The 25,248-nt window shown below is 40.4% G+C and overlaps 1 protein-coding gene across 1 annotated transcript; it reads right to left on the bottom strand.

Annotated features, from left to right (window-relative positions):
• Window positions 1-12,405: 12,405 nt before the first annotated feature.
• On the bottom strand, window positions 12,406-24,933 carry Mtfr2 (mitochondrial fission regulator 2). Its single transcript, XM_010626568.2, has 8 exons — window positions 23,558-24,933; window positions 22,810-22,943; window positions 19,409-19,513; window positions 18,826-18,938; window positions 17,258-17,493; window positions 15,266-15,611; window positions 14,396-14,570; window positions 12,406-13,085 (listed from the first exon to the last, which is right to left on the bottom strand). The coding sequence occupies exons 2-8, from the start codon at window positions 22,870-22,872 to the stop codon at window positions 13,050-13,052; spliced, it is 1,074 nt and encodes a 357-aa protein (XP_010624870.1). The 5' UTR covers window positions 22,873-22,943; window positions 23,558-24,933; the 3' UTR covers window positions 12,406-13,049.
• Between the last annotated feature and the right edge of the window lie 315 nt (window positions 24,934-25,248).

The following is a 25,248-nucleotide window of genomic DNA, read 5'->3' as shown; positions in this document are numbered from 1 at the left end:
GTCAGCAAAGACAGATAGATCAACAGAAGTCTGGGTCACCAGGTGTCCCTTAGGGCAACAGGCAGGGGTGAGATGACCAACTCATCCCAGCTTGCCTCTGCCAATCCCCACTTTAAAATAGATCCTGAGTCCCAGAAACCTCCTCAGTTTCAGACAGGCCAGAGTATTAGTAATCCTGGGGCAAGCAGGAGCTCTGGCTTCCAAAAAGAAGCTCCAGGTTTCAGGATTTACTGATTCATGTGAAAGTCTCTGTGGCCTTCTGTATCCCATCACCCTCTTTAGATCTTTTAGGTCTAAAATGGCCCCAAACATTTTTGTATTTAGAAAGTGACTGACCATGAGGAATGATATGTTTTCAGTGGATTCTTCCACTAATGAGTTCCGTGGCTGAGTGTGCTGATAGGAGGTAGGGCTGATTGGAGGCAGGTCACTGGGGCCGTCTCTCTCTCTCTCTCTCTCTCTCTCTCTCTCTCTCTCTCTCTCCTGCCATGAGTTGAGTTCTTTTTCCTCCACCGTGCTCCTCTCCCATCTTTTTTCTGCCTTGCAGCCAGCTGCCCATGGACTGAAATTATGAGCCGCTCCTTCTTTCAGTTGTGTGTGTTGGGTATTTTGTCCCAATGATGGAAAAGTAGCTAAGATATTCTCTTAGTTGTGGTGTGAAAATGGAGTGGTTCACTTGTACCAGTCCCTTCTATTTATTGAATCTTTTGAAATTGTCTTCTTTTGTAAAAAAGATACATATCATCATTATGTTATTGTGATTCCACTACTTCATAATGCAGTCAGGAAGACACATGAAATTGTGTCTATGAGGATACTAACTTATAAATAGTACTTATAAACATGAACCATTATAGTGCTAATGTTTTATTATGAAATGACCTGTTTTTCTCAATTACAAAACAGACAGGGCTCAATGACCTTAGTGGGGAGTCCTTCTTTTGCAATATTTTTAAGACTTCCAAGAAAATCATTCTGCTTTAAAATTTTCTCACATAAAAATTTTTTACTACCCTAGAGTCATGGTCATTCTGATGTCTACCAGTCAGAGAGCAAACCTACAAAACTGAAGCTCCTGACATCTGGTTTGCTCTTCAAACAAGAGCTCATTTCTAAAATTGCATTTGAGATATATAATGAAGTGGAAATAAATACATACATTCATGAAAAGACTAGTGAAACTGGACACTGACAAGAGATATGGCGCTTCTTAGGTCACTGAGAGACACTCGGAAGTATAAAGAAATGAGACCCTTGATTGCTGGAAATTGTATTAACCTTGTGTCACCTGGGAGGATCTGTGTAAAGCATTAGACTGGAAATTAATGATATTGTATCTGTCTCATACATAACCAGAGACACGCAGAAAGGAAGCCAGAGCTCTTACTTCCCCTGCCCATTCCCTAAAAAGAAAAAGGAAAGGAAGGTATGGAGCAAGAAGCAAGAGGCCTACGGAAAGGGCACCATCTGTCTTTGGTGCCAGAGGTGAGCTCAGACAGGAGCACAATTTAGAGCGGCTGGAATGGGCCCCTTTGGCCAGGGGCAGCTGTGTGAACCATCTCTGACTTCACAGAACACTCACAGGCTATCTATAACAAGTACATAGCTTCTAAAAAAATCCAGCTGCTTCACACACTCCTGCTCATTTTGCAAAAATTACAGAAAAAGATACAGACAGAAGTCCAGGGCCCTGAGCAAGTGCCGGCCACACCGTAATAAGAACACAGAGACAGCCACCTTCCCCATGTGGACAAGAGCTCTGATCAGATACCCGCAGCTCGTCCATCTCTGCTGTTTAAATTATATGACTCAGTACCACTGCGTTAATTTGCAAATAGTCCCTTTGTTCCCTTTATAACATAGAAAATTGTCATCGCCTTTAGGAAAAGAAATTTTTCTCAAGCGCCAAAGGGCCAGCTAACACTTTTATACACATTCAGCACTCAAATAACTTTGGGAGCTACTACTGCTGCCAAAACCCTTTCAGAACATGGAAAATGAGGTCTAGCGCCAGGCCAATTAGTCAGTTAGTGGGACACCTGCTCCTCCTTCCCGTCACTTGCTTGCCAGCGGCAGTACACTGGCAAGGTCCTGGCAACTGGAGCTTGGCTGTGGGCTATCCAGAGAATGAGGCGGACAACTGTGGTCACACAGGACACACACACACACACACACACACACACACACACACACACACACACAAACTGGAACGATCCACACCGATCTCAGCAGGAGGCAAAGAACTCCAGGTGAAGGAAACAGCAGAACCCAAGGGGGTTTCAAATGTTAGTAGCGAGTGACTCGGGGAAGCAGAGTGAGAACTCACGACAAGTGGCAGCCTACCCACCGACACCCTACCTACAGCCAAAGGGCCTGCAATAGGACTGTCTCCGCCCTTGTGAAGTTCTCAGATCTCCAGTTACATGATAAGGAAGAGAAAGAAGAGGAAGAAAATAAGAATGAATCATTATTCAGCAATAACGAAGACATTTTCTTAAGAGTTTTGCATGCATTAAAAGACCAGAGAGACAGCAAAAGAAGAGCTGGATTTTTTGCTTTTGCTGCATTTTGTTTTGCGACCCTAGCAATCAAACCCAGGGCCTTGCCCATTCTAGGCAATAGCTAACTCACAGAGCTAAACTCCCAGCCACAGACTTGCTGTTTTCTGAGTAGTACCCACACCACACTGCCAAACAGCTGACCTTTGGAGTAAGGAAGAAAAGGTATAGGGAGAAAGAGTTGCCCCTGGCCCTCTTATTCTTTAATAAGCACTGTGAGATGCTTACACAGGATGAGCTGGTTATATGAAATGAATAAAAGTACATAAAATGAAAACTATTCTTTTTTCCAGTTTCCATATTAAAAATCCTGAGAAATAAAAGATGAAATTATTGCTGTTGTCAGGGTCAAAGAAACCAGGTGAGACAATGCTGGAGAGCCTGTCAATGCTGTATGTCCTTTCAAATGATCCCTCACAGTCCTCTGCTTAAATACCTCCAAAGCAGGCAACTGTGCACACCAGCCAGCTCTGCCACTAAGTTAACCAGTGTGAATGTGCACATTTCTACCCACAGTCATACCTCCAGGACTTTAATACACAATTGGATGTGTGTGTTTGCAATCTGTACAGGAATAATACGCCTTGCCATCAACAGGCATCTAGTTGAAGTTCATTAACAGTTAGCCACACAACCAGTGGTGTCTATTAGGCTGACTTCTGACTGTGCTGAGGGCACATGGCTTAGCAAGTGGGCATCTGGGGGAAAAAAGAAATCTACCTTCACCACTAAGCAGCTGCAGCCCCAGGCAGGACACTAGCCCTGAAGCCTCTCAGTGAGTTCCCACAGCCCAAAGCAAGGAAAGACGCACATGTAGGTCCACACAGCACAGGCCTAGACCACATCCAGTAAGAAACATGGGAACCTTATAACCACAGTGGCCTCTGAGAAGTGAACCTGGAAAACCAGAGTGGGAGTTGGGGAGCAGCTATTATTATAAATCTTTTTGTTATATTTGCATTTTTACATGTGCCTATGAACTCAGAATAACTCTAAAAAATAAAATTTTAAATTTAAATTTAAACATTTGTGGGATGAATAGATACATAAAAGGACATACCGGGGCTGGGGATTTAGCTCAGTGGTTCCACCACCTGCCTTGTAAATGCAAGGACCCGAGGTAGGTCAATCCCCGGTACCAAAAAAAAAAAAGGACATACCTTCAGTGAATAATCATTAAAAGCTGTGGGCATGGAAACTGTAGTAACAAGTGAAAATGTTTACATTATAATGTCAATGAAAAAGTAAAATATCAAACTGTTTGTATGGGGTGATTAGAGCCATAAAAAGAAGAAAATGAGGTCTCTTTTGTTGAGAAGATGGTCTGGTAGGCCTTTTGGGGCAGAAGCTGAGTCCTCTCCAAATCCCCAAGGAAAGTGTCTGTCATTTCTGCTTTGCTTGCTGGTGACACATGAGAGTGAATAGATTATTTTCAATAAGGCTGCATTAAAAGGCAGGAGGCCACTGACTCTAGGTTATCTCATAACACCAAAAAAAGCAGGGCTGGGGATTTAGCTCACTGGTTCCACTGCCGGCCTCATAAGCACAAGGGCCCAAGTTCGATCCCTAATATCAAAAACAAAACAAAGTAAGGAAAGGTCAAAATACTACAGTAAACTGTTAGTCATATTAACAAGAAGTCCCCCAATTTTATTTTCATTTCTTGATTTGGGGTAAAGCGATTTCTTTTTCATCAGGATTGGGGGTTGAACCTAGGGTCTTCACACTAAATTATATCCCCAGCCTCTCTTTTTTTTAGTTTGAGACAGAGTCTCACTAAATTGCCCAGACTGGTTTTGAACATGTGACCCTCCTGCCTCCGTCGCCCAAGAAGCTAGATTATAGTTATGTGCTACCATGACTGGCTGCTGTTATACTTTTTAAAAATCCATGTTTACATGTATCTGTAAAGAAGCCCTGGGCAATAGTAAAGACTACTAGCCACGCCTCCAGCCTCCTCAGATGCCTGGGGTTCTTAGGTTCTTTCTTCCAGCGTCCAAGTCCCTCCCTTTTGGGGCCATGGTAGGAGTCTGAGCTGTGTTAGAGAAAAGGGGAAGCTTAGGGAGCAAGGTCAAAGAGGGGGCATCTTCAAAGTAGAAACAGATTTTCTGCCATTTCAGGGGAAATATTTTACCCTAGGAATACACCTCAGATAACAAATGCTGACGCAGAAAATGAGGTCGACCCCATTTCCTGACTGTCCGTTCTACAGAGCATTAACTAAGCGCTTGTAAGGCTGGTTTCCCCAAGCAGCACATGGTGTGGTTACAGTTGAAGTTGAAGGTGGAGAATCACAAAGACCTGGTGATATTTTGTAAGCCACAGTTTCATCCCTTTTCCTTTCGCTACTCCTGGCGCTTCCCCACCGGCACCCCCACCTGCTGCGTGGAGGACTGAACTCAGGGTCCTCTCCTGCTGACTCTTGCTCATGCGCCATCCCTCAGTCTGGAACGTGGGATTCACCGTCCACAGCGGAACCTAAGCCTGCTGCTTGGACAGAGCATGACTTCCCTCGTGACTTAAGCCCCCAAATCTCCATCATAAAGTGGGACTGGTAATGATATCTGCACTTCCAGGTCATTGTGAGCGTTATACAAGGTAAGAAGGCCAGCTGAAAATATAGAAGAAAATATAGAAGTATCTCCCCAACTAATAAAAATAGCTAAAATAACACAATTTTTGGACATCGCATAATTTTACAGCATTAGCAATTCAGGTGCTATTAATAAATTTAAAATTATATATTGTCTCAGTTTTATTTCATTCCTATATGTACTTCTAAATATAATCTAACAAAGGAAAATAGGGCAATTTTATTCCTCTTTTACTCAAAGGCCATTTAAAAAGCAAAAAACTAAAAAATCTTTGAAGGGGAAATTGCTAAAAAGGAGTGTAACACTACTTTCTTGAAGTTGCTTTTCAAAATACACCAAGGCTGCAGGGTATAGACTAATTTAAATGCAAAACTCATCAACAGCACCCCCAAAATTCCATAATGCGTAATCTGATGCAATTAGTCTTCCTGTACCCTCGAAGGATTTGTTTTAAGATTCCCCCCAGCAGATACCCAAGAACACAAATAGTACCAAACTCTATATGTACAGTTTTTCCTACACATACCTATGAGAAAGTTTAATTTATGAATTAGGCACAGTGAGAAATTAACAATAAATGATAATAAATAGATAATTATAACAATATGCTGTAAAGAAAGTTATTTAGAACTTTTGACTTGTTTACTTTCTGGAATTTTCCATTTAGTATTTTCAAATCAGTTGGTCTTGGATAACTGAAACCATACAAGGGAAACTTGCAGATAAAGGGGAACTACTGTATTTCCTCCTGTTCTTTGACTTTTCTAAGTAAAAGTATTTTTTCTAAGCTTACCATTACTTCTATTATATTGAATAAGCACCACAATGGTAAAATAATAAACTGCTTTGCATTACCATTACTATTATGTTTGTGTTAGTCAACTGTAAGTGAATATGCCAAAAGAGACACAAATTAATGTCAGAACCAGGTCACAGGGCCATGGGTTGCAGCTGAAGACCCTTCAGACATGAGCCACCATCGTCCCTTAATCACTCTTTCCCTCTCCTCTGTCAAGCACATATTTAGTCTTTGGACGGCAAAGGATCACTCGGGAAGATCCACACAAGGACCTCATAGTCTACAATGCATCCAGCTCCAGGCTGACCTCTTCCTAACTCTCAGCCTTCATCTGCTTTCTTTTGACTTCCACCCACCTACCTAATGCTAAGTAATACCTAAGACCTGACCCTCTCTGGATGAGAACTATCTCGTTCCCATCCATTTCTTTTTACAAATCAAATACTTCAAATTATACCAACTCCTCATGAAATGTAACATCTTGATTCCCCCAACAGCCTGGTTAAACTCTGTTGCAAATTTCTGTGTGTATTCCCAAATGGATACACTAGTCTATCCTCTAAATTGTTCAGTGCACAATGGAATTCCTCTTATGTGCAGGTACCACTTCTATTATTCTTGTGGCTTGTGTTTAGATGTCCCCCAAAGCCTCAAGCAGTCAAAGGTGGGGCTTTTTCAAGGGCATAGGATTAAAGGTATGAGTGCTACCCACCCTAAGTAGCCTGGACAAGATATAAAGGATAGAAAAAGCTGTGGTCCCTCCCTTGCTTGCTTCTTTTTGCTGACTTCTGCCTGGAATGAATTGTTTCTCCTCTGTGATGCCCCTTTGCCAAGTCACCCTGCCTCAGAACCAGCTTATTATGGACTGAAACCTCTACAAACTGTGAGCTAAATAAACCTTTCCTCCCTTTATTTGTGGGTGTTGGGTATTTTGTCTCAGCAACAAGAGAAAAGTAACCAAGACAATTATTGTAACCTAAATTTGTATACATTTTATTGTCTGTCTGTCTGTCTGTTTGGCCGGGGTGGAGGGGTGGGGACTGGATGGATGGATGGATGGATACATGCTTGTTTAGGAATTATCTCACTCCTGGCGTATATTGTTTGTTCCCTTATAGTTGGGATTAACATGATATGAATAAATTTCCCTCTAAATTTTCTAGAAAACATCCTAGCATTTTAAGTCAGCATCCTTACATTCCTCATGGTCAAAGAAAAAAGAACTACAATGCATCTTACTACAAAGTATTTTTAAAATAAGTCACATATCTTTGCAAAGAGTAATTTCTGAAAAATACTATGCAGACAAGGCAAAGATCATCTTTGATCTTCAAAATATAGCCTAGGTAAGTGTCTTGGAGCAGAAAACCGTAAGAAAATAGATCAAGTTCTATACCCACCCAACCAGGTATATTTTAAATGAAGTTTTAACTAATCATTTGATAATCATAAGCCAAGGTGAGAGCTTCAGTATAAGTGAGCTTTAAAGATATTTTATTTTAAATCTAGCATTGTCACCTGGAATACAGCAGGTATTTTAGAATTAGGCTTTTTTCAGGATGCCAGAGATACTGCTGTAAGCAAAGATCACCCAGTTTCGTACTTACACACTACTAACACCTGAGCTCTTATAAGGAGGTGTATATACCAACGAATTCATAAATGCCAAAATACAAATTCATGCTTCCCTCTCATTTTCCAGAACAAGCTACTATAATTATTTTACAGGCATAATTATGAAATAGAAGTGTTTCATGGTTCATTGTCCTTGAGGGATCATTGACATTCTAGGAATCAATGGAGCACTCAGGAGGCTGAGGCAGGAAGATTGTGAGTTGGAGGTCAGCCTAGGCTACATAGTGAGACCTCATCTCAAATACGATGAAAATACACATTTTTATATCTTGTGAATATCAGGGTTTTTCAAAGACCCTAATGGAAAAGGAAATTGAGGCCCACGGAAGTTAAAGGTGTAGCTAAACCAGCCCAATACAGAGGGTCAGGTAAGGTCTGGCTGTCCAGGTGCCCACGACCATCTGCATTCTTACTCAGGCTCTCCCTGTGATTTGAGACAGAAAAAAGGAGACAAACGGCTATCATAAAAAGAATGTGAAATCATTTTAATATTATTGCCGAAAACTCTAGATCTGAAATCGGGTTGGAAGAGGCAAAAGTGAGAATCCCTGTAAAATAAAGCTGCACTAAAAACTATGAATCTGATGTTCAACAAAGCAACTAGAAGGCAAACCCCTCAAAGACTTGTGAAAGTCAGCAAAACACTTCACTCAGTTTACATCGATTTTCCCTGGTGCCAATAATTCACGGGATTCGAGATTCCCAGCAGCATGCATGTGCCATTGGAGGAGGAGAAATAATCGTACAAACCTTGCATTTGCTTTTTTAGTAACTAAATTTGTTTGTAATATTCAGTTTGAATAGAAACTAACGGATTGGTATAAAAGTCTCATGAACTTCTTAATGAACATAGGAAAACTACATTCTCTGCATTTATTACACAATATTTCAATAGCTTCTATTCACCTAGTCTGCTTTTTTTTTTTCCAGCTTTAATTGAGTTTATTGGTACATTTTAGGGATACAGTACAGTTACATTCATTGTTGGGATCTGCTTTTGACCTAACTAGCTAAAAATGTTTTTATCTTCATCCAAAATTTTACCTGATTATCTATTAAAACTAATTTTAATTCTTGAGACCAAACGCTGTCCAGGTAATATAAATCACAAAATACATTGGGGATTCTTAAGATTTTACGGTTGCTTCATCAGCACTCTTAACAGAGATTCCATAATTTAAAGAGTATTCTGGGCTGGGGATATAACTTACCTGGCATGCATGAGACTCTGGGTTTTATCCCCAGCACCACCAAAAATAAAATAAAATGAGCATTGTCTTTGGGTAACACAGCTAATGTGCTCATTGCACAAAATATTTTTGGAACCAGTCTTTCGGAAATGCCTCCAGAGCCAGATTACAAGGCTTACAAGAAAATCACTTGAATTACTTGAAAGTCGCACCTCATTTGTAACCACTCATGACGTCACCTGGTTTGGTCATCCACTCATTCGTAAGGGTTGGTAACTACTTGGCTATTTCCAAAAATCAAATTCATGCTCAAAGGTGAAATAATTACTCTTAATGAAGTAGTTTCCCAAAGACTCGGGCAGTTCTTGGGCAGTCACTTTCATGACACAAGCAGGGACACAGACCTAGCCGAAGGGAGAAATCCGGCCCAACAGTTACCTCCTCAGCAGGTCCAGTGTGGTGAGGGCCCAGAGCTGACTGCTGGTCCTGGTTAGAGCCCAAGGGCCACCCCACCCACTAGATGGTCCAGGCATCAGTGGCTTCCGGCTGACAGACCTAGCTAAGGATGCTAGGCCTTCCAGAGTGCCTTCATGTCAAACCAGGGCCATGGGTACTGAGAGCAAGCACCCTGGCCTCAGTCAGACTGGTTTAAATCCCAGCTCTGAAACCTTCTAACTAGGTGAACTTGAGCGCTTCACCTGCATCACTCCCTATGCTATTGGATAAATTCTGTTGCTAATCACAGATATCACTCTGACTAAACATGCTTATGGAAAGTCTCTTTCTATCCCACGTGTCGAGAGGACACAGAGCCTAAAAGTCACATGCACAGGCTCTAAAGTCAGAAGACCCAGGGTCCAGTCTTGGCTCTTCTACTTGGTAGCAACAGACCTTAGGCCAGCTGACGTTATTGCTGTTTTTCTTCATCTGTAGCCTGCAGCTACTGTAATCACATCTTTTTCCAATGCTGGTGCTTAACTGAGATGAGATAAACTATGTACTTGCATCATTGTTTTGGGGAGGGGTCTCACTGGGGATTTCCAGGGGCCTTCACACTGAGCCACATCCCTTTTCTTGTTTTTTGTTTTTGTTGTTTTTGTTTTGGGGGTTTTTTTTTGTTTTGTTTTGTTTTGTTTTGCTTTGACAAGAGTCTAGCTAAGTTGCACAGACTGGGCTCAAACTTGAAATCCTCTTACCTCAGCTTCCAGGGTGCTAGAATTCAATGCCATTCTTAACACACTGAAGTGCACCCTGTTAGCTATAATTGTTTTTGTTTGGATATCTAAGGAAATTCGATGAGTAAGGCCCAGTACCTATCCTCAAGTTGCTCCAAAGGGCCCAGTGCAATTGGAGAGTGACAGATCTGGAAACCATGTTAGGCGCAAGAGTCCATAAGACAGAGGCACACACTTCTACATGTATGAAGCCAAATGGGGGAGCAGGGGTAGGGAAAGGCTTCTGAGAAATACACATTTCACACCATGTTGTGGAGTACTAGGATTTCCCACATGGTGGAAACCGCAAGCCCCAAGACGGTTAAGCCAGCGAGCCACTCTGCGGGTGGGGGGAGTTGGGTGCTGGTCCTGAGCTTGGGCAACACTATGACCTCAGAGGCGATGGGCTGGCCCCTGGGGAGACGTGGCTCATTCTGAGTAGCCCAGGTTTCAGCCTCAGTTTAGAAGCTTCCTAGGGGACTTGGGGAAAAGAACTTTCCTGTTTTCAGTGTCTGTTCTGTAAGAGATCATGACTGCACCTCTGTCATAGGCTACCAGGAATATTTCACAAATTAATGCTGTAAAGTGCCTAGCACCGTGCCTAGCACCAATCAAATGTTTAATGAATTTCGCCGCTAAATTCCCTCATCTGACCACAGATACCAAGAGTATAAAAGACAGCAGAGGGGCCTCCAGGGAGGAGGACTGGCAGAAGTGGGCATGGCACAATCCCTGCTACAACCTGTTTAGGGCAAGGCTGGAAACCTGAACCCAGAGGGGAAAACTGAGGGTTCCAAAGTGTGATGCCAAAGGTTGAAACCTCACGGAACAGAGCCTGGCAGGCCGGCTTTGGTGCCACACATCACAATGCTGTGCCACAGTAACCTGTGTCTGAAACTGCTAATACCACAAGTCACGATCAAGTTTGGGCTTAATTCTGTTTAGGAAGATGATGGGCTAAAATGAAAAATCCGGGCAAGATGATCTTCTAAACAGTAACAGTATCTTTGGAAGCATTTATTTTCATGTACTGTATAAGTCTTGGAGTACCTAATAAAAATTTTGTTTTGTTCTTTTGTGATACCATAGATAGAACTTAGCACCTTACGCTTGCAAGGCAGACAGTGGAACCACTGAGCTAAATCCCTGGCCCCCAAAATTGCATCTCTTTAATCTACCAGTCTTTATTAAGATACAAGCAAAAACTATCATAAGCATAAATAATCCTGTGCTTTCCTCTAGGAATGCAATAGTTGTACTTCAGCTGAAGACTTGGAGGAATCTCACTGCAATCTTAAGGTTTAACAATGAAATAATACTATCCCTTGCTTTCATCACTGAATTTTATAGAATATTTTCTGGGGAAAGAACTGAATTTGTCTGACGATATGAGTAGTTTCAGATCCAAGGAGATGGTTATTTTAATTGATGAATGTCCTTTATAAGCTGCTTTTGTAATTAATACTTAATCCAATCTTGCTTTACTGTAATTGTTAAAAACTTGTCATCCAAAAGTAAAGGATTGTCAGCAGCCTGGTTGCACTTGGTGTTATACTGCCCTCACGTGGTAAATACAGAAAACTTCATCTCTAAGAATTTTTTTCCTCTTCCGGTTTCTTGTTAAAACTGTTTGCGCTTTACACATCCTTTAAGCTTCCTTCCATACCTCTCCCTCACAGTCATAACTTCTACATGGTGGTGGGCACCTGTAATGCCAGCACTCTGGGAAGTCAAGGCAGAAGGATCACAAGTTCAAACACAGCCTGGGCAATTTAACAAGACCTGGTCTCAAAAACAAAAAACAGTCTAGGGCCATAGCTCAGTGCCAAAGCCTGGGGTGCAATGCCCAGTACTGCAAAAAGTACATACATATACACACACACACCACCGCACTGGCTAGTCCTAACAAAGGTGCAGGGAAAATGGAGTTGGAAATGAAGATGGAGGAAGGCACCAATCCTCTCCCGCACCAAGAACACAGTGGGCAACCTGGGCCTTTCTGAATGTGCAGAACCTAGCAAAACGAGTGGGTGCTGACCCACTAGATAGTTGCAGACGCCCTGGCTGCTGCACTGATGCAGTGAAACAGGTAAGTTTCTGCATCACATTGCTTATTGCAAACTTATGTTTTTCATTTGTATTTCCCAAGAAACTCAGTAACTACAGAATTCCCTCTCACTCAGACTTTATGAAATAGTGAGAAAAATATGCATTTGAATTGCTACAAGACACAAGCTGAGTATTCATTGTGTTGCAAACATGTACTAATAAAAAAACCATTAAAAAACCAAACAGATATAAACAATGAGGAAATGAAAAAAGACATAAATTGAAGAGGCATATTTATTATACCATCTATTTACAAAGGAAAAGAGTAAAACTCTATCAATGACCAAAGGAAACAGAAATGCCAGCCATGTATTTATACAGCAAATATGGACAACACCTTTATAGCACTTGAAAGTCAAATTCTAAGACTATTACCTCAGGAATAGGTTTTAGAATGTTTATCCATATATGGTTAAAACAATGACTATCTTAATGAAAAATTATCATCTTTTTTATTTATTTTTTGACCGGGGATCAAACTCAAGCCCTTGCTCTTGTGAAGCAAACAGTGGAACCACTGAGCTAAATCCCCGGCCTGAAAAATTATATTCTTATCCTCTGAAAATCAAGTTTTTGGAAGCCAAATAAACCATTTAAAAGATTTAAAAGATTCTTAAATAAGGAAGTCATAATTGCTCAAGAAAATCACTGAAGTATATATTCAGCTTTCAGTGATACTAAAATACAAGGATTACGGGTCAGTTAACTACTGGATCTTCCAAAGCCAGAAACTGGTTTTCTTTTTTAACTTTTCCCAAAACAGTCTCCCTCAAGCTGACCACAGATATCTCTCAGTCCACAGCATCATTCAACCTCACTTAACAGAAGATGTGATCCTTTGAAAGGTGCAAAAGGCTGGCCAGAATGTTTCTGCATCTTTCCTTCCAAGTGTAGACACAGCTTTTGAGACCTTGGTCAACAACTCTGTGCTTATCAGTTCTTCCCCTTGATCACTGTCCCTCCGCCTGTGAAATGTGATGTCCAAACTGGAATAAAGCACACATCAGCACAGAAATTACTGGAATGTAAAAAAAGAATGACAAGACTACATCAGATGACCCCTTGAGGTTTAACTCATTCAACAACCGATAGTGATTTGAGAGTTAGCTGTGTCAGGCACTGAGCTCACAGCCAGGGACACACAAGTAAGCAAGAAAGCAGCCACACAAACTGAGCACCCCATCAGCTACTATTTGAGGCCCAGTAGCCAGTGACATCTGGTGCTATGATATCACTGAGAAAGAGTGTGTTCCATCTAAGTGAATTTCTTGGAATAATAGAAGGTTTTTCCACATTCTAGAATTGTAATGAACCAAGTTCTGGTCTCTGCTTTCTCCTCAGAGTAGGGAATAAGTGCACCAAGAGGTTTATTTTTCTTGTGTAGAAAACAAGTGATATTCTTTTTCCTTTTTCAGAAAGATAAATAAAAAGATCATAAAATAAGTAAAAAGAAGTACTTTCCAAGTTATACATTAGTACTCAAATGTTAGAAATGGTGATTTTAGAAACATTTGCATTTTGGTGGTAACAATTCTAAAGCAAACTCCATACTTTTTTGCATACAGTTGAACAAGTATCACCTTCTGAATCGACACACTAAACTTCAGACACAGAACACACACATAATACACAACCCTCAGAGCTCACGCACACTGGAATGGAAATGGGACGAATTCTCCCACCACACTATGCTCTTTGAATGGTTGTGTGCATTGCAGCTGTCCAGTCCCCACCTCTGCTGGTGTCTGTCACTCCTCAGCGCTACCCACCCGACTTTATACACCACTGCCCTTCCCTTCTCCTCTCGTTCCCAAGGCTTATTGTTATGTTCAGCCTCAACTAAATTATGAGATGTGAAAATCACCCTCCAACACGTGTCCTTTTAAGCACCATGATCACTAAAGATACCTATGACTCCAAAGCAGAGTTAACATTCTATTCAACGACATAATCCCAAGTGTTTATATTTGACTGTGAAAAATACTGGAGTAGTCCTGTTTGATGGTGACTTTATTGAAAAGTTCTTTCTTGATCCTCTCAGTTTCAGACAACATCAAATTAGCCCCTCTCTAGGATGACCCATTATGCACAGATATTTTTCAAGTCAAATGTTTTATTTCATTATCAGCTAAAGGTGAAAATGACCATGTGAAACTAACAACAGAAAGATCAATACAGTCAACAATGTATACTACATTCTGCATAATTACTTAAAGAGAACTTGAATATAAAACTATATTGTGAAAAGCACAATTGAGAAAAACTTTAAAGTTAATTTTATATCACTGTAGCTCACCCTTGAAGTTTCTGGACTAGAAAATGGAGAAGACTCCCAAGATCTATTTTCTTTGTCAAAGGAATCATCCGCTTGAAATGCAAATTTTTGCTTCAGTGCCTGTGATATTACAGACACTGGATCCCATTGTGAACTCTGTCTTTTCCTCTTATGAATGGGTCTACCGCCGGGTGACCTGTTTTTTTTTTTTAAACAAACATTGAATAAATTAAAACTTAAACTGTAGCTCCTTGTTGACAAGCAAAGCAAGAACACAAGCATTACATAATATAATCAGTCTTCAAGAGATTTCTGCCAGGAAATAAGGTATTTCACAGGCACAATGATTTTAGAAACAGAAAGCCAAGAAACCATGAGGGTTGGCCTCTACCACAATCTCACTCTGATTTGGGAATCCTTGAATACCACTGTGCTAAAAATCTTTATTTTTAATTTTCTAATTTTCCAGGGGTTAGAAAATTTTAAAGAAATATTTAAAAGCTATGTTTTAAGGCCAGGGATTTAGCTGAGTGGTTCCGCCACCTGACTCGCAAATGTAAGGTCCCAAGTTCGATCCCCAGTACTAAAAACAAATAAATAAAAGCTATGTTTTAAAATATTATGTGTTTGAAAGCTGACAAAGATATTTTCTTTCTTATTCCTCCTAACTCCTAAATACCCTTTCCAGACCTAAATCATTCTCAATTCTTTTTGGCTATTTCTTCTATTGTCATCCTTCCATAATTTTGAAACATCTTTTATTAGTTTTTGACATTGTAATTGTATGTCTCCCCATTGTAGAACATTAGGAATACTACTCCTTATACACATAATTTTTTAAAAACATCACTCACAAAATTTCAGTGTATTTGTCAGATCATGACCACGTACCGCTCAATAGCGCGAAGCTTGACCTTATTCAGATCCTTTAGAACATCTGACATACTCGGAACATCTTTCTTTCTCCAGCTTTTTGAATGATGACTATAATTCATCTTACTAGCACCTGGGTGCTGCTTTTGCATTTCAGTAGCTGGATTATCTGAGTCACCAACTGCAGATTCTGGTTGTGAGGGAAGAAAATGTGGAGGCGGGAAAGGAGGAAACTGAGGGGGAAGGGGTGGTGGAGGAGGAGGAGAAGACACTGAGCTCGGATCTGGTTCCACACATGGCTGAGCCGCCCCTGATGAAGGAATCTGTCCCGCACTGCTGGGAACATCATTCAAATCTGAAAAGCCTAAAAACAAAGTCATTTGTTGAAAAAAATATGTCGAATGCTAGCATCATATACTACACTACTAAGAACTAGAACAGAACACTTTCTATAATGCTGCTGAAATAGTGATGTGCTAGCCAGCAGTGATAAATAATCCCATCTGCTTAATTATTTGTGTCAAGCCAAACTGTAAATTCATCTTAATTTAATTAGAAATCCTCAGTGTAGGCCCCTAAGAGAGACAGAGGAAAATCCAATGTCTTAGTCATTTTCTTGTCACTGGGACATAATACCCACGACTCAAAAGTGGCGAGGTTTACTCAGGCTCACGTTTTTAGAGGTCAGTCCACACGTGGCAGGCTCGGACACAGAAACTGCAAGGTGGAAGGGCCTGTCTGGGAAGGCAGCTGCTCTCCTCGTGGCCACTGTCAGTGACTCCACCCCTTGTGACCAGACCTCACCTCTCAACAGCAAGCTAGCTACAGTGTTCCCTGCGATTCAATCACCTTTTTTTTTTTTCTTTTTTTTGGTACTGGGGATCGAACTCAGGTCCTTCAGCTTGCAAGGCAGGCAGTGAAACCACCGAGCTAAATCTCCAGCCCTCAGTCACCTTTCAAAAGCCCTACTGCTGTATTTTTGAGGGGACATCCAGATAAAGTATAAACCATTACCATGTATTTTAAAGAAGAAATGAGGCATTTTTTGAGTAATTCATATAAAATTTGAATGTCATTCTCCATTCTAAAAAGCTAAAACATGGTCATTTGTAGTTATATACTCAAACTGCTGCATCCACTCTCAAATGAAACTAGACAAACAAGCATATTATTTTCTAGGCAAGAATTTAAAATGGGTATAAATTATTTAACTTTTTCACAACAGATCTGCTCCTGAAAAACTGCGGGTAAACATACTTAAGAAAAAATTGTGTATAGAATTTTATTATTATGTATTTATATAAATCATTACATATAATATAATGCATATGTTTAAAATATATACTGTATATTACTTGCATCAGTTACATGTGTATGTACTTTGAATTATATAATTAATATTTTTTCACATATTTACATGTAGGTCATGACCAAATCTGTTGTGAAAAGTGTTCAGTCCCTATGCTGCTTAAAATCTTATGTGTAAAGGAAGTTACATCTGTAAAAATATAAGAGAAGATCAAGTGGAAAATATTATTCACTTCAATTAGTGGAAGTTCAGCAGCAATTAAAAATTACAAATACATGAGGCCTCAAACCTATTTTCTTCTTTCAAATCAATGCATTCTTCTTCGATCACCAGTGCTTTTCTGAAAGGCTAGAAAAGCTTACTTAGAAGACTTTTTTAAAACCTTTAAAAAAAAAACTCTGGTCCTTGCGCTTGCGGCACCACTGAGCTAAATCCCTGACCCTTATCCCTGGCCCTTAAAGACTTTTTAATACTACAAAAAAATACAATCTTTAGTAATATAATCTCTAGCAATATAGCTCTTCTTTGTGCCAACGCTATCACCTTCATTATAAATGTATCTTGATTTATTTTGAAAAAACATCAAACAATTTTAAGTGTCTGATACATACACTGCTCTGCATAGCTCTTACTTAGTTGCACTGACTTAAATACCAGATAAGCATCATCTAGCTGAAACAGAAATCCAGCACAACACTTACCAGAGTTTGTGCCATTTCTCCGCTCCTGTATTTCCACAATTGCAGCAATCTGAGCGCGAAGAAGACTTAGTTCATTTTCAAGGGCAGATATCTTTTTAATTGCAGCTTCATCTACAGGCAGACCATTCTTCACTGGTCTGTTCTGTCTGCGAGCAGATGACAGTGGATTCCAAACTATTTGTGAAGGATGGAAAGTTTTAATTTTCTCCTCTTTTTCACTTTTCCAGGTGCTACTTCTATAGGTAGAAGAGGGACAGAGAAAGAGGGAGATTTTCAGTCAGAAAAGAAACTCTCATGAAAAAAAAAAAAAAAAAAAAAAAAAAAAAAAAAACAGCGAACAGACTTAGAGGATAAACTCAACGTCTTACTTAGCTTTGGGTTCTCAACAAACGGAACAGAATGTGGCCCCCACCAGATGGCCATGAGAGACAAAGAATGAGAGAACAAGTCTTGTTCTCAGATTGCAAGACAAAAATACTGTAACTACCCTATCACTGTTCACCCATTAACTTTTTTTTTTTTTTTGGTACTGGGGATCCAACTAGGGTCTTTGAGCTTGCAGGCGAAGGAACCACTGAGCTAAATCCCGAGCCTCCCATTAACTTTAAATACAATATAAGTTTATTTAGAAATTATACACAAGGAACTAAAAGGGCTTTATGTTCAGGATTATGTTAACTGGGGGTAAGTTCATGGTCTTTTAACTTTTTAAAAACTGACAGATCAGTCTGACATATAATAAATTTAGTCAAAACATCTGAATAGTTGATGCTCGTTATACTTACAGCATATACTGACTATAACAACACAGAAGTTAGAGCTCCCTAGGAATGACAGCCAAAGGTTGAAAGACAGTTGTCCTTCAGCATCCATGGGGGAGTGGTTCCAGGGTGGTTCCCCTCATAACACGAAAATCCAAAAATGCTTAAATCCCTTATATAAAATGGTGCAGCACTGGCATTTAACCTGCATATATTCTCCTACACACTTCAAATCATCTCTAGATTTCTTGTCATTCCTAATACAAGGCCTACACATCACTTTATTCTCATGGATTCAGTATAGTACTTGGAGCACAAAAAATTCAAGTTTCACTCTTTGGAGCTTCTGGAACTTTTTTTCCAAATATTTCTGATCCACGGTTGGTTGAATCTACAAATGTGGAGCCCACAGATAGAGAACTATACAGAACTCTCAAGAGATACAGATGCCCACTGTATACTTAACATCACTGTCTAGTACACAGAAATCCCTAGGTAAATTCTGCCTAAATACATAAAATAAATGTAGCATTTACAGTATTTCATAGAAACAATTTTTATTTCTAGTGTAGAACACAGAATGAAAGTGACTCACTGCCCTCATGCCTGCTGTTAGGGTTAAATGTATAGTAAGAAAAACTGGCTTAAAAATGAGAAAGTCACCCTTATTAGGAAGATATTGTAGGACACAGCACATACACAGACAGAGAGAACAAAACAACTCAAGCGATATGAACAAACTTCAACATGTGCAAGCATTCGGGTTACAGCCCATATCCCACTTCCCAAGATAAGCATAACAATTACCGAAATCTAAGGCAACTGGCTTCTTCATCATTTGCCACAGACAAAATATCAGCAAAAGATGGAACTATAGGTCCACAATTATCAGACTCTATAGAGTTCAAGGGCGGGATCAACTAAAAGAAAAAAAGAAAAAAAAAGTCAGAGCCCTGCAGGAAATTGAGGGAAGACAAGTGTCAAGTGCCCCACCCCCCTTGGCATTAAATAAGTTAATAATCCAAAAGAGAGAAGAAAAAGAACACTCAGTAGAAAAATATGCAACTGTTAGCAAGAAAAAATAACTGAGAAAAATATTATCCTATATTCTAAGCACATACCAATATTCTCTCCCCTGGTTAATCATATCTATTACAAAACAGAAATAAAATTAAACCAAGTAAGCACCTCTTGTGTTCCTTACACCTATTCACCTTTTGAATATAAAAGAAAAAAATAAAGAATAAAAGAATATGTGAAGTGCCTTGCTCCCAGGGTAAACCAGAGGTTCTTGCAGGAAACATTTCTTGCTTTGTTAGATACCCTATCTCCCTAGATCACCTAAGATCATTTTATAAACAGCTTAAACAATGCATGGTGACGGACTTACTTCAAAACTAGGTCTTCGACAGGGTTCTAAAGGAAGCATTTTTCCAATAATACGGACAATACTCCGATGCGATCCATAGTCCTTATTTTTCCAACTCAGCAAAACCTATTTAAAAATAAGGCTTCATTTAAAAAATACTTCATTTAAACATGTTTATGTATCTAAAAAGGAGATGTAAAAGAAGCAATAACATCAATGACATTCTTTGGGGTGGGGAGGGAGCCAGGGATTTATAGCTCAGGACCTTGAGCTTGCCAGGCAGGCACTGATGCCACTGAGCTAAACCTCCAGCCTAAAAACATTCATTTTTTTTAAAGAAAATATAGAACCACATACAGTATCTTCTTCAAAGAATTAAGACTTTTTTTTTCTTCAGTACCAGGGATCAAACTCAAGACCTTCTGCTTGCAAGTCAGGCATGGTGCCACTGCACTAAATCCCCAGCCCAAACTCTTTTAATATTTATCTTTTTAAAACAATGAAATTGTAGGGTTTAGCTCAGTGGTAGAGCACTTGTCTAGTATGTATAGGCCCTTGGTTAAAATTCCACCATTGCAATTGGGTGTGGTGGAACACGCCTGTAATCCCAGCACTTGGGAGGCTGAGGCAGGAGGACTGCTGTGAGTTCGAGACCAGCATGGGCTACATAGTGAGTTCCAGATCAGTCTCACCTAGATAGTGAGACCCTGTCTCAAAAAACAAAAACAAAACAAAACAAAACAAAATCCACCATGATGGCGGGGGGTGAACCTAGGGGCGGGGATTTAGCTCAGTGGTTCCTCCACCTGCCTCGAAAGCCAAGGTCCCGAGTTCAATACCTAGTACAAAAAAAAAAAAAAAAAAAAAAAAAAAAAAAAAAAAACTGATCTTTTAAGAAAGCAACACACTTCATTTTCTTTTTTCCTGATAATGTCCAAGAAACTTTACTCAGAAAAAATGCCTTCCTTCCCTTCCATCTTTTGACCCAATCAAAAACTGACATTCTCAGCCAAATGTGGTGATATATACCTGTGATGCCAGCATTCTGAAAGGCTGAGGCAGAAGAATCATAAATTTTGAGTTCAGCCTACCGCAAATCAACAAGACTGCATCTCAAAGTAAAAAATGTTTCAAAAAGGCTGGGGATGTAAATCAATGCAAAGGGCTTGGGTTCAAGCCCCATAAACCAATTTTGTTGACAATTTCAGCTAGGCATGGCAACACACATGCGTAGTCCCAGCTACTCAGGAGTCTGAAGAGAGAGGGTCACTTGAGCCAGGAGTTCATGATGAGCCTGGACAACATAACAAGACCATCTCAAAAAAAATAAATACAAAACCTGACAACTTCAAGGCATCAAGCAATGAAGCAATAGAGAGTATTTCTGCAATTTCCTTTAAAGAAAAAGTAAAAAGCAGAATAAATAAATCAAGTCATAAGACAACTGTAAGGGTTATTTACATTCAGTGGAATACATATGCTGGAAGTCAGCTCTTGAAAAGTATTAGAAGAGAAACATGCCATATAACCGGAAGATAGTCCTTTAGTTTGGTATTACAGTTGGGATCCTAAAGGTCACCAACAGAGGTCCTTGTGTTGAAGACTTTTTCAATTTGACATACTTCAACTGCATTTCTGTCTGCTCAAAATCTACCACCTCTCACTTTTATCTATTCTTTAAAATACAACTGTCTCCCTCCTCCCTAAGGCTTATTTGGATTCCCCATGCAAGTACCTTCTTCAGGATAGTATTGCTCAATCATCCACTCTCATTTGTATCTTAAATTCTTCCCCTGGAGCTTGCAAACATGCTGAAGTTACCTCTAATTATCTCCAATTTTTTTTTTTTTTTTTTTTTGTACCGGGGATCGAACTTGGGTCCTTGCGCTTGCGAGGGCAGGTGATACCACAACTGAGCTAAATCCCCGGCCCTACCTCTAATTTTTTTTTCAGCTTTCATTGAGTTTATTGGTACATTTCCTACCTCTAATTTTAAAAGGGAAAAAATTCAATCCTGCTTCCCCTTCCTTAGAGTTGATGGCCTCATTTCTCAAGCAAACTTTTCTGAAGTAAACTTCGAAAGACAGTTGTTGACGCCGCTTCCCTTCCTAACATTCTTAAACTACTCCAATTTAGTTCCAAGTCCATCAGTTGAAATTCATAAAAGTACTAATAATGATAAGCAAAACTTCAACTGTTACTTTATACTTGTCTGCAGCCTATTACTGAAATTTAAATGCCTCCATAACATCTAGGGACATTTCCCATTATGATATCAATGTCCATAGCTTCAAATACCAAAACAATGCATACAACTACCAAATCTCTTTTTCCCCTAGCCTCTGTAACCATATATCCAATTGTCTGCCACGAATTTCTGTTTATATATTCCAACATCGCCTCTGGCTCACTTTTTCTCCCTACTCAAATCCATTGCTCATAATGAGTTGCCTATAGTAATAGCATCATCATTCTTCAATTTACTCTGGTTTAAAATCTTGGCATTATGGGGGCCTGGGATTTAGCACAGTGGTGTCACCATCTGCCTCACAAGCTCAAGGTCCAGAGTTCAATCCCAAGTACCAAGAAAAGAAAAAAAAAATCTTAGCATTATGCTTGACCACTCTTCTAGTTTACCTCACCAAAGGGATGACTTGCCCATTTTGTAAACACACATACTATTTTTTTATTTCTTATAGTCAATTGCATGTTTCTTTTCTCTCATATTTTAAACTTCTTGAGTACAAAAACCAAGTATTGCTCTTCTATCATCTGTGGAACCAAGAATATTGTCTCATATCTAATAAGTAGATAAAATTGGACTTGTTTATAATTCTCAGGCGCAAATCATCCTCTCTCCCTCATTTACTTTGGATTTGTTGAGTATAAGCTACCATTCTATGTTCAAACACAAATTTGTTCACCAATTACCTTAAAGTTTTACTTATCTATATAATAAACTTATTTCTGTGAAGGTCACACCTATATTTTTATTTTGCTTCCTTTCTATCTTCTAGGAGGATAGGCATTGGATCTAGAAGGTGAATGGATTAATCTTAGCCACCCACACTTGTTTTGCAGTACTGGGGATTGAATCCAGGGCCTCTGCATTGAGCTACATCCCCAGCTCTTATATTTTGAGACAGGGTCTCGTTAAGGTGCTAATATGTCCAGGCTGGGTGGGGTCCAACCTGCAATCCTTCAGCCCCCTGGAGTCTTAGGATTACAGGTGTGTACCACCAACACTATACTTTATCTCCACCCCTCCTTTCTTGACTCATTATCAAAGCTATACTATTGAGAACTAACCTTTGACCCACCTGAAGAGAAGTAACAATTGGGCCTTAAACGCACATAAATCATCTTTAAAATGGGACCCAAGAAGAAAGAAGATTCATCCAAAACCATTAAAAAATATTTACCTGATCTATGGGAAAACCCAAATACGCCAGCATTCCTCTTAAGATACTCAACAGGAGAGACATTGGTGAAGCAAATTTAAGGAAACATCATCAGCTTCTTCGCACCTTGTTGAAATTTTTTGAAAATATTACTCCTGACAAATAATTGCATATAAATTGTATTAATAAATTTAGAAGAGAGCTTTCATTACTCATTACAACATCAACTAATTTTCCCTGGCTGGCATTACAGTGACGGAAACAAAGAAAAAGCGGTGCAGCGGTGAGGAAACTAATTTGTCTTTTAAATTATATTAAAATCTTAATAGGGCCGGGGGTTTAGCTTAGAGGTTCCATCGCCTGCCTCGCAAGCACAAGGACCCAAGTATGATCCCCGGTACAAAAACAAACAAAAAACTCACAGGATCACTGAGTCTACAAAAAAGGCCTGGCATGGAAGGTTTCAAATTAATGTGCGACGGCGAAGCTCACTGCCCTGGTAACTCTAGGCAGATTCTCAGGTAAGAGGTCATTATAACAGACCCTGGAAAGAAAACAGGGGTCTGACTCACAGTTTAACAAAAGAACTGTAGCTCTCTCTACAGGGCGGAGTACCATCCCTCCGAGCTCGCTTTAAAGACAAAGATGAACATGAAAGCGAAAGTGACACAACTTAGTCACTCAGCTGGTAACAAGGTGCGACCAGAGCCCAGTCGTGTCACTCGCTTTCTCAGGGTGTCGCCAAACCCAGCATTATAGCCTTGCTCACCTCCTCCAGAGTCGAGCCTCGGGCAACCACGGGATCAGGAAGCGGCGGGCGTTATAGAAGCGAGGCTCCGAATTCGCACCCTCGAGCGAAGAATTTCAGCGTGGCGAGTGCTAATGAGGAAGCGTGCAGAAGTCAACACTGAACCTGCCCATGCATGGCCTGTGAGTCACAGGCGCGAAGGACCTGGGCCGTCCGGGGATCCGCCCTGGAGCACTGCACTCAGCCTGGGTGATTCCGCGGGAAGGGCAGCCCGACTTTCCACACCAACTCTGACAGCCTTGCGGCCTCCGGACGGGCTCGCCACTTCCGCGTTCCTGGACGGAAAATTAAACTCCGCGGGCCGTGACCCGAGCCCGATCTCATTGGACAAAACTGAAGACTGCTCCTTCTGATTGGGCGTTGGATGACGTCAGGCAGTTATAGCGATTCCCGCAGGCCTTGGAAGCTCGCTTCTTCTCCTTCCCAAGGGCCGGCTTCGCGCGAGGCAGCCAATAGAAGCCAATAGGAAGCTGGCGGGCGGGACAGGCAGGTCTGGGACGGGGAATCTCGCTCAGGTTGGGTTTTTAGGGTTTCCCGGGGCGCTTGAATATCGGTGTAGACCCGGCTTTAGCTGACCACTACGGACAGCCAGCGGGGCTGGTTGGGCGATAAGGGGGCCTGCCCTCTAAAATTCACCTGCCACAAAGTCGTGATTGATTAGTCATTCGGCGAACTCTGTTAAACGCCTAGGCTACTAAAGGTTTGCAGCTTCGCAGTATTTAATATTCCTTCGTAGCAGGGTGTGGTGGAGCATACGGGGCTCGAAGTTTGAGTCCACCTAGGCTACGTAGTGATTCTCAGGCCACCCTGGATTATGTCATAAAAACAAAATTGTGCCTGCTTACTTACATAATGTGGGGAGCTTAATTTATTATCATTTATTAATTCAACTAATATTGGACCTCTACTATTTTCCGGGCACCATTCTAAACTCGGGAAAATGCAGGTCATTTTTCTCCTGGAGATTACGTTGTAGGACCAGTCTGAGAGGCTTTCTCTGAGTACCATTTATAACATACAATACCTAGTTATAAAATACCTATTCAGTCTACTTGTTGAAAATAATTGGATATGGGAAAAGAGAAAACATGATCAAGAATTATTTGAGGTTAACATTGGCAGAACGATGACGGTGCTTTCAAGTGCTATAGCCAGTAGTCTGAACTGGGAACAGATGAAGAGTGGAAAGGTGAGGGCAAACGTCAAAAAGTCAAATGGATCAGAAACTACAAGGAAATGAGATCACAATTTCCTCAAATGCCTTGCCCTCTTTTTCCCTAAGTGAATAAATCATGACTTTATAACCTTCTCCCTTTCCAGGCTCTTATCCAACACAGCATATTAAAAGGGGCCACAATGAAACTGACCAAGAAAATGAAAAAGAAAAGAAAAGAAAAAAAAAAAAGGAACCACTATGGTTGCACTATTAACATGGCTCAATATTCCAATTCAGACTTGGGCAGCAATATGGGCCCAGGTCAGGTGCATCTATGAATGTTTTTAATTTTTTCAATTCTTCTGATCCTTCCTACTTTATTAAAGCATTCATATTACATTTGGACAACCTGTTGGGAGATTTAAACACTTTCTACTGCTTTTACACTGAATTTTTCTGAACTTTTAGGAGACATGGCTCCTGGGCCAGGGATTTG

This window comes from Fukomys damarensis, unplaced genomic scaffold (assembly GCF_012274545.1).
Source record: "Fukomys damarensis isolate Sample0158 unplaced genomic scaffold, DMR_v1.0_HiC HiC_scaffold_14, whole genome shotgun sequence".
Taxonomy (NCBI): Eukaryota; Metazoa; Chordata; class Mammalia; order Rodentia; family Bathyergidae; genus Fukomys; species Fukomys damarensis.
This window is presented reverse-complemented; position numbering and strand designations above follow the sequence as displayed.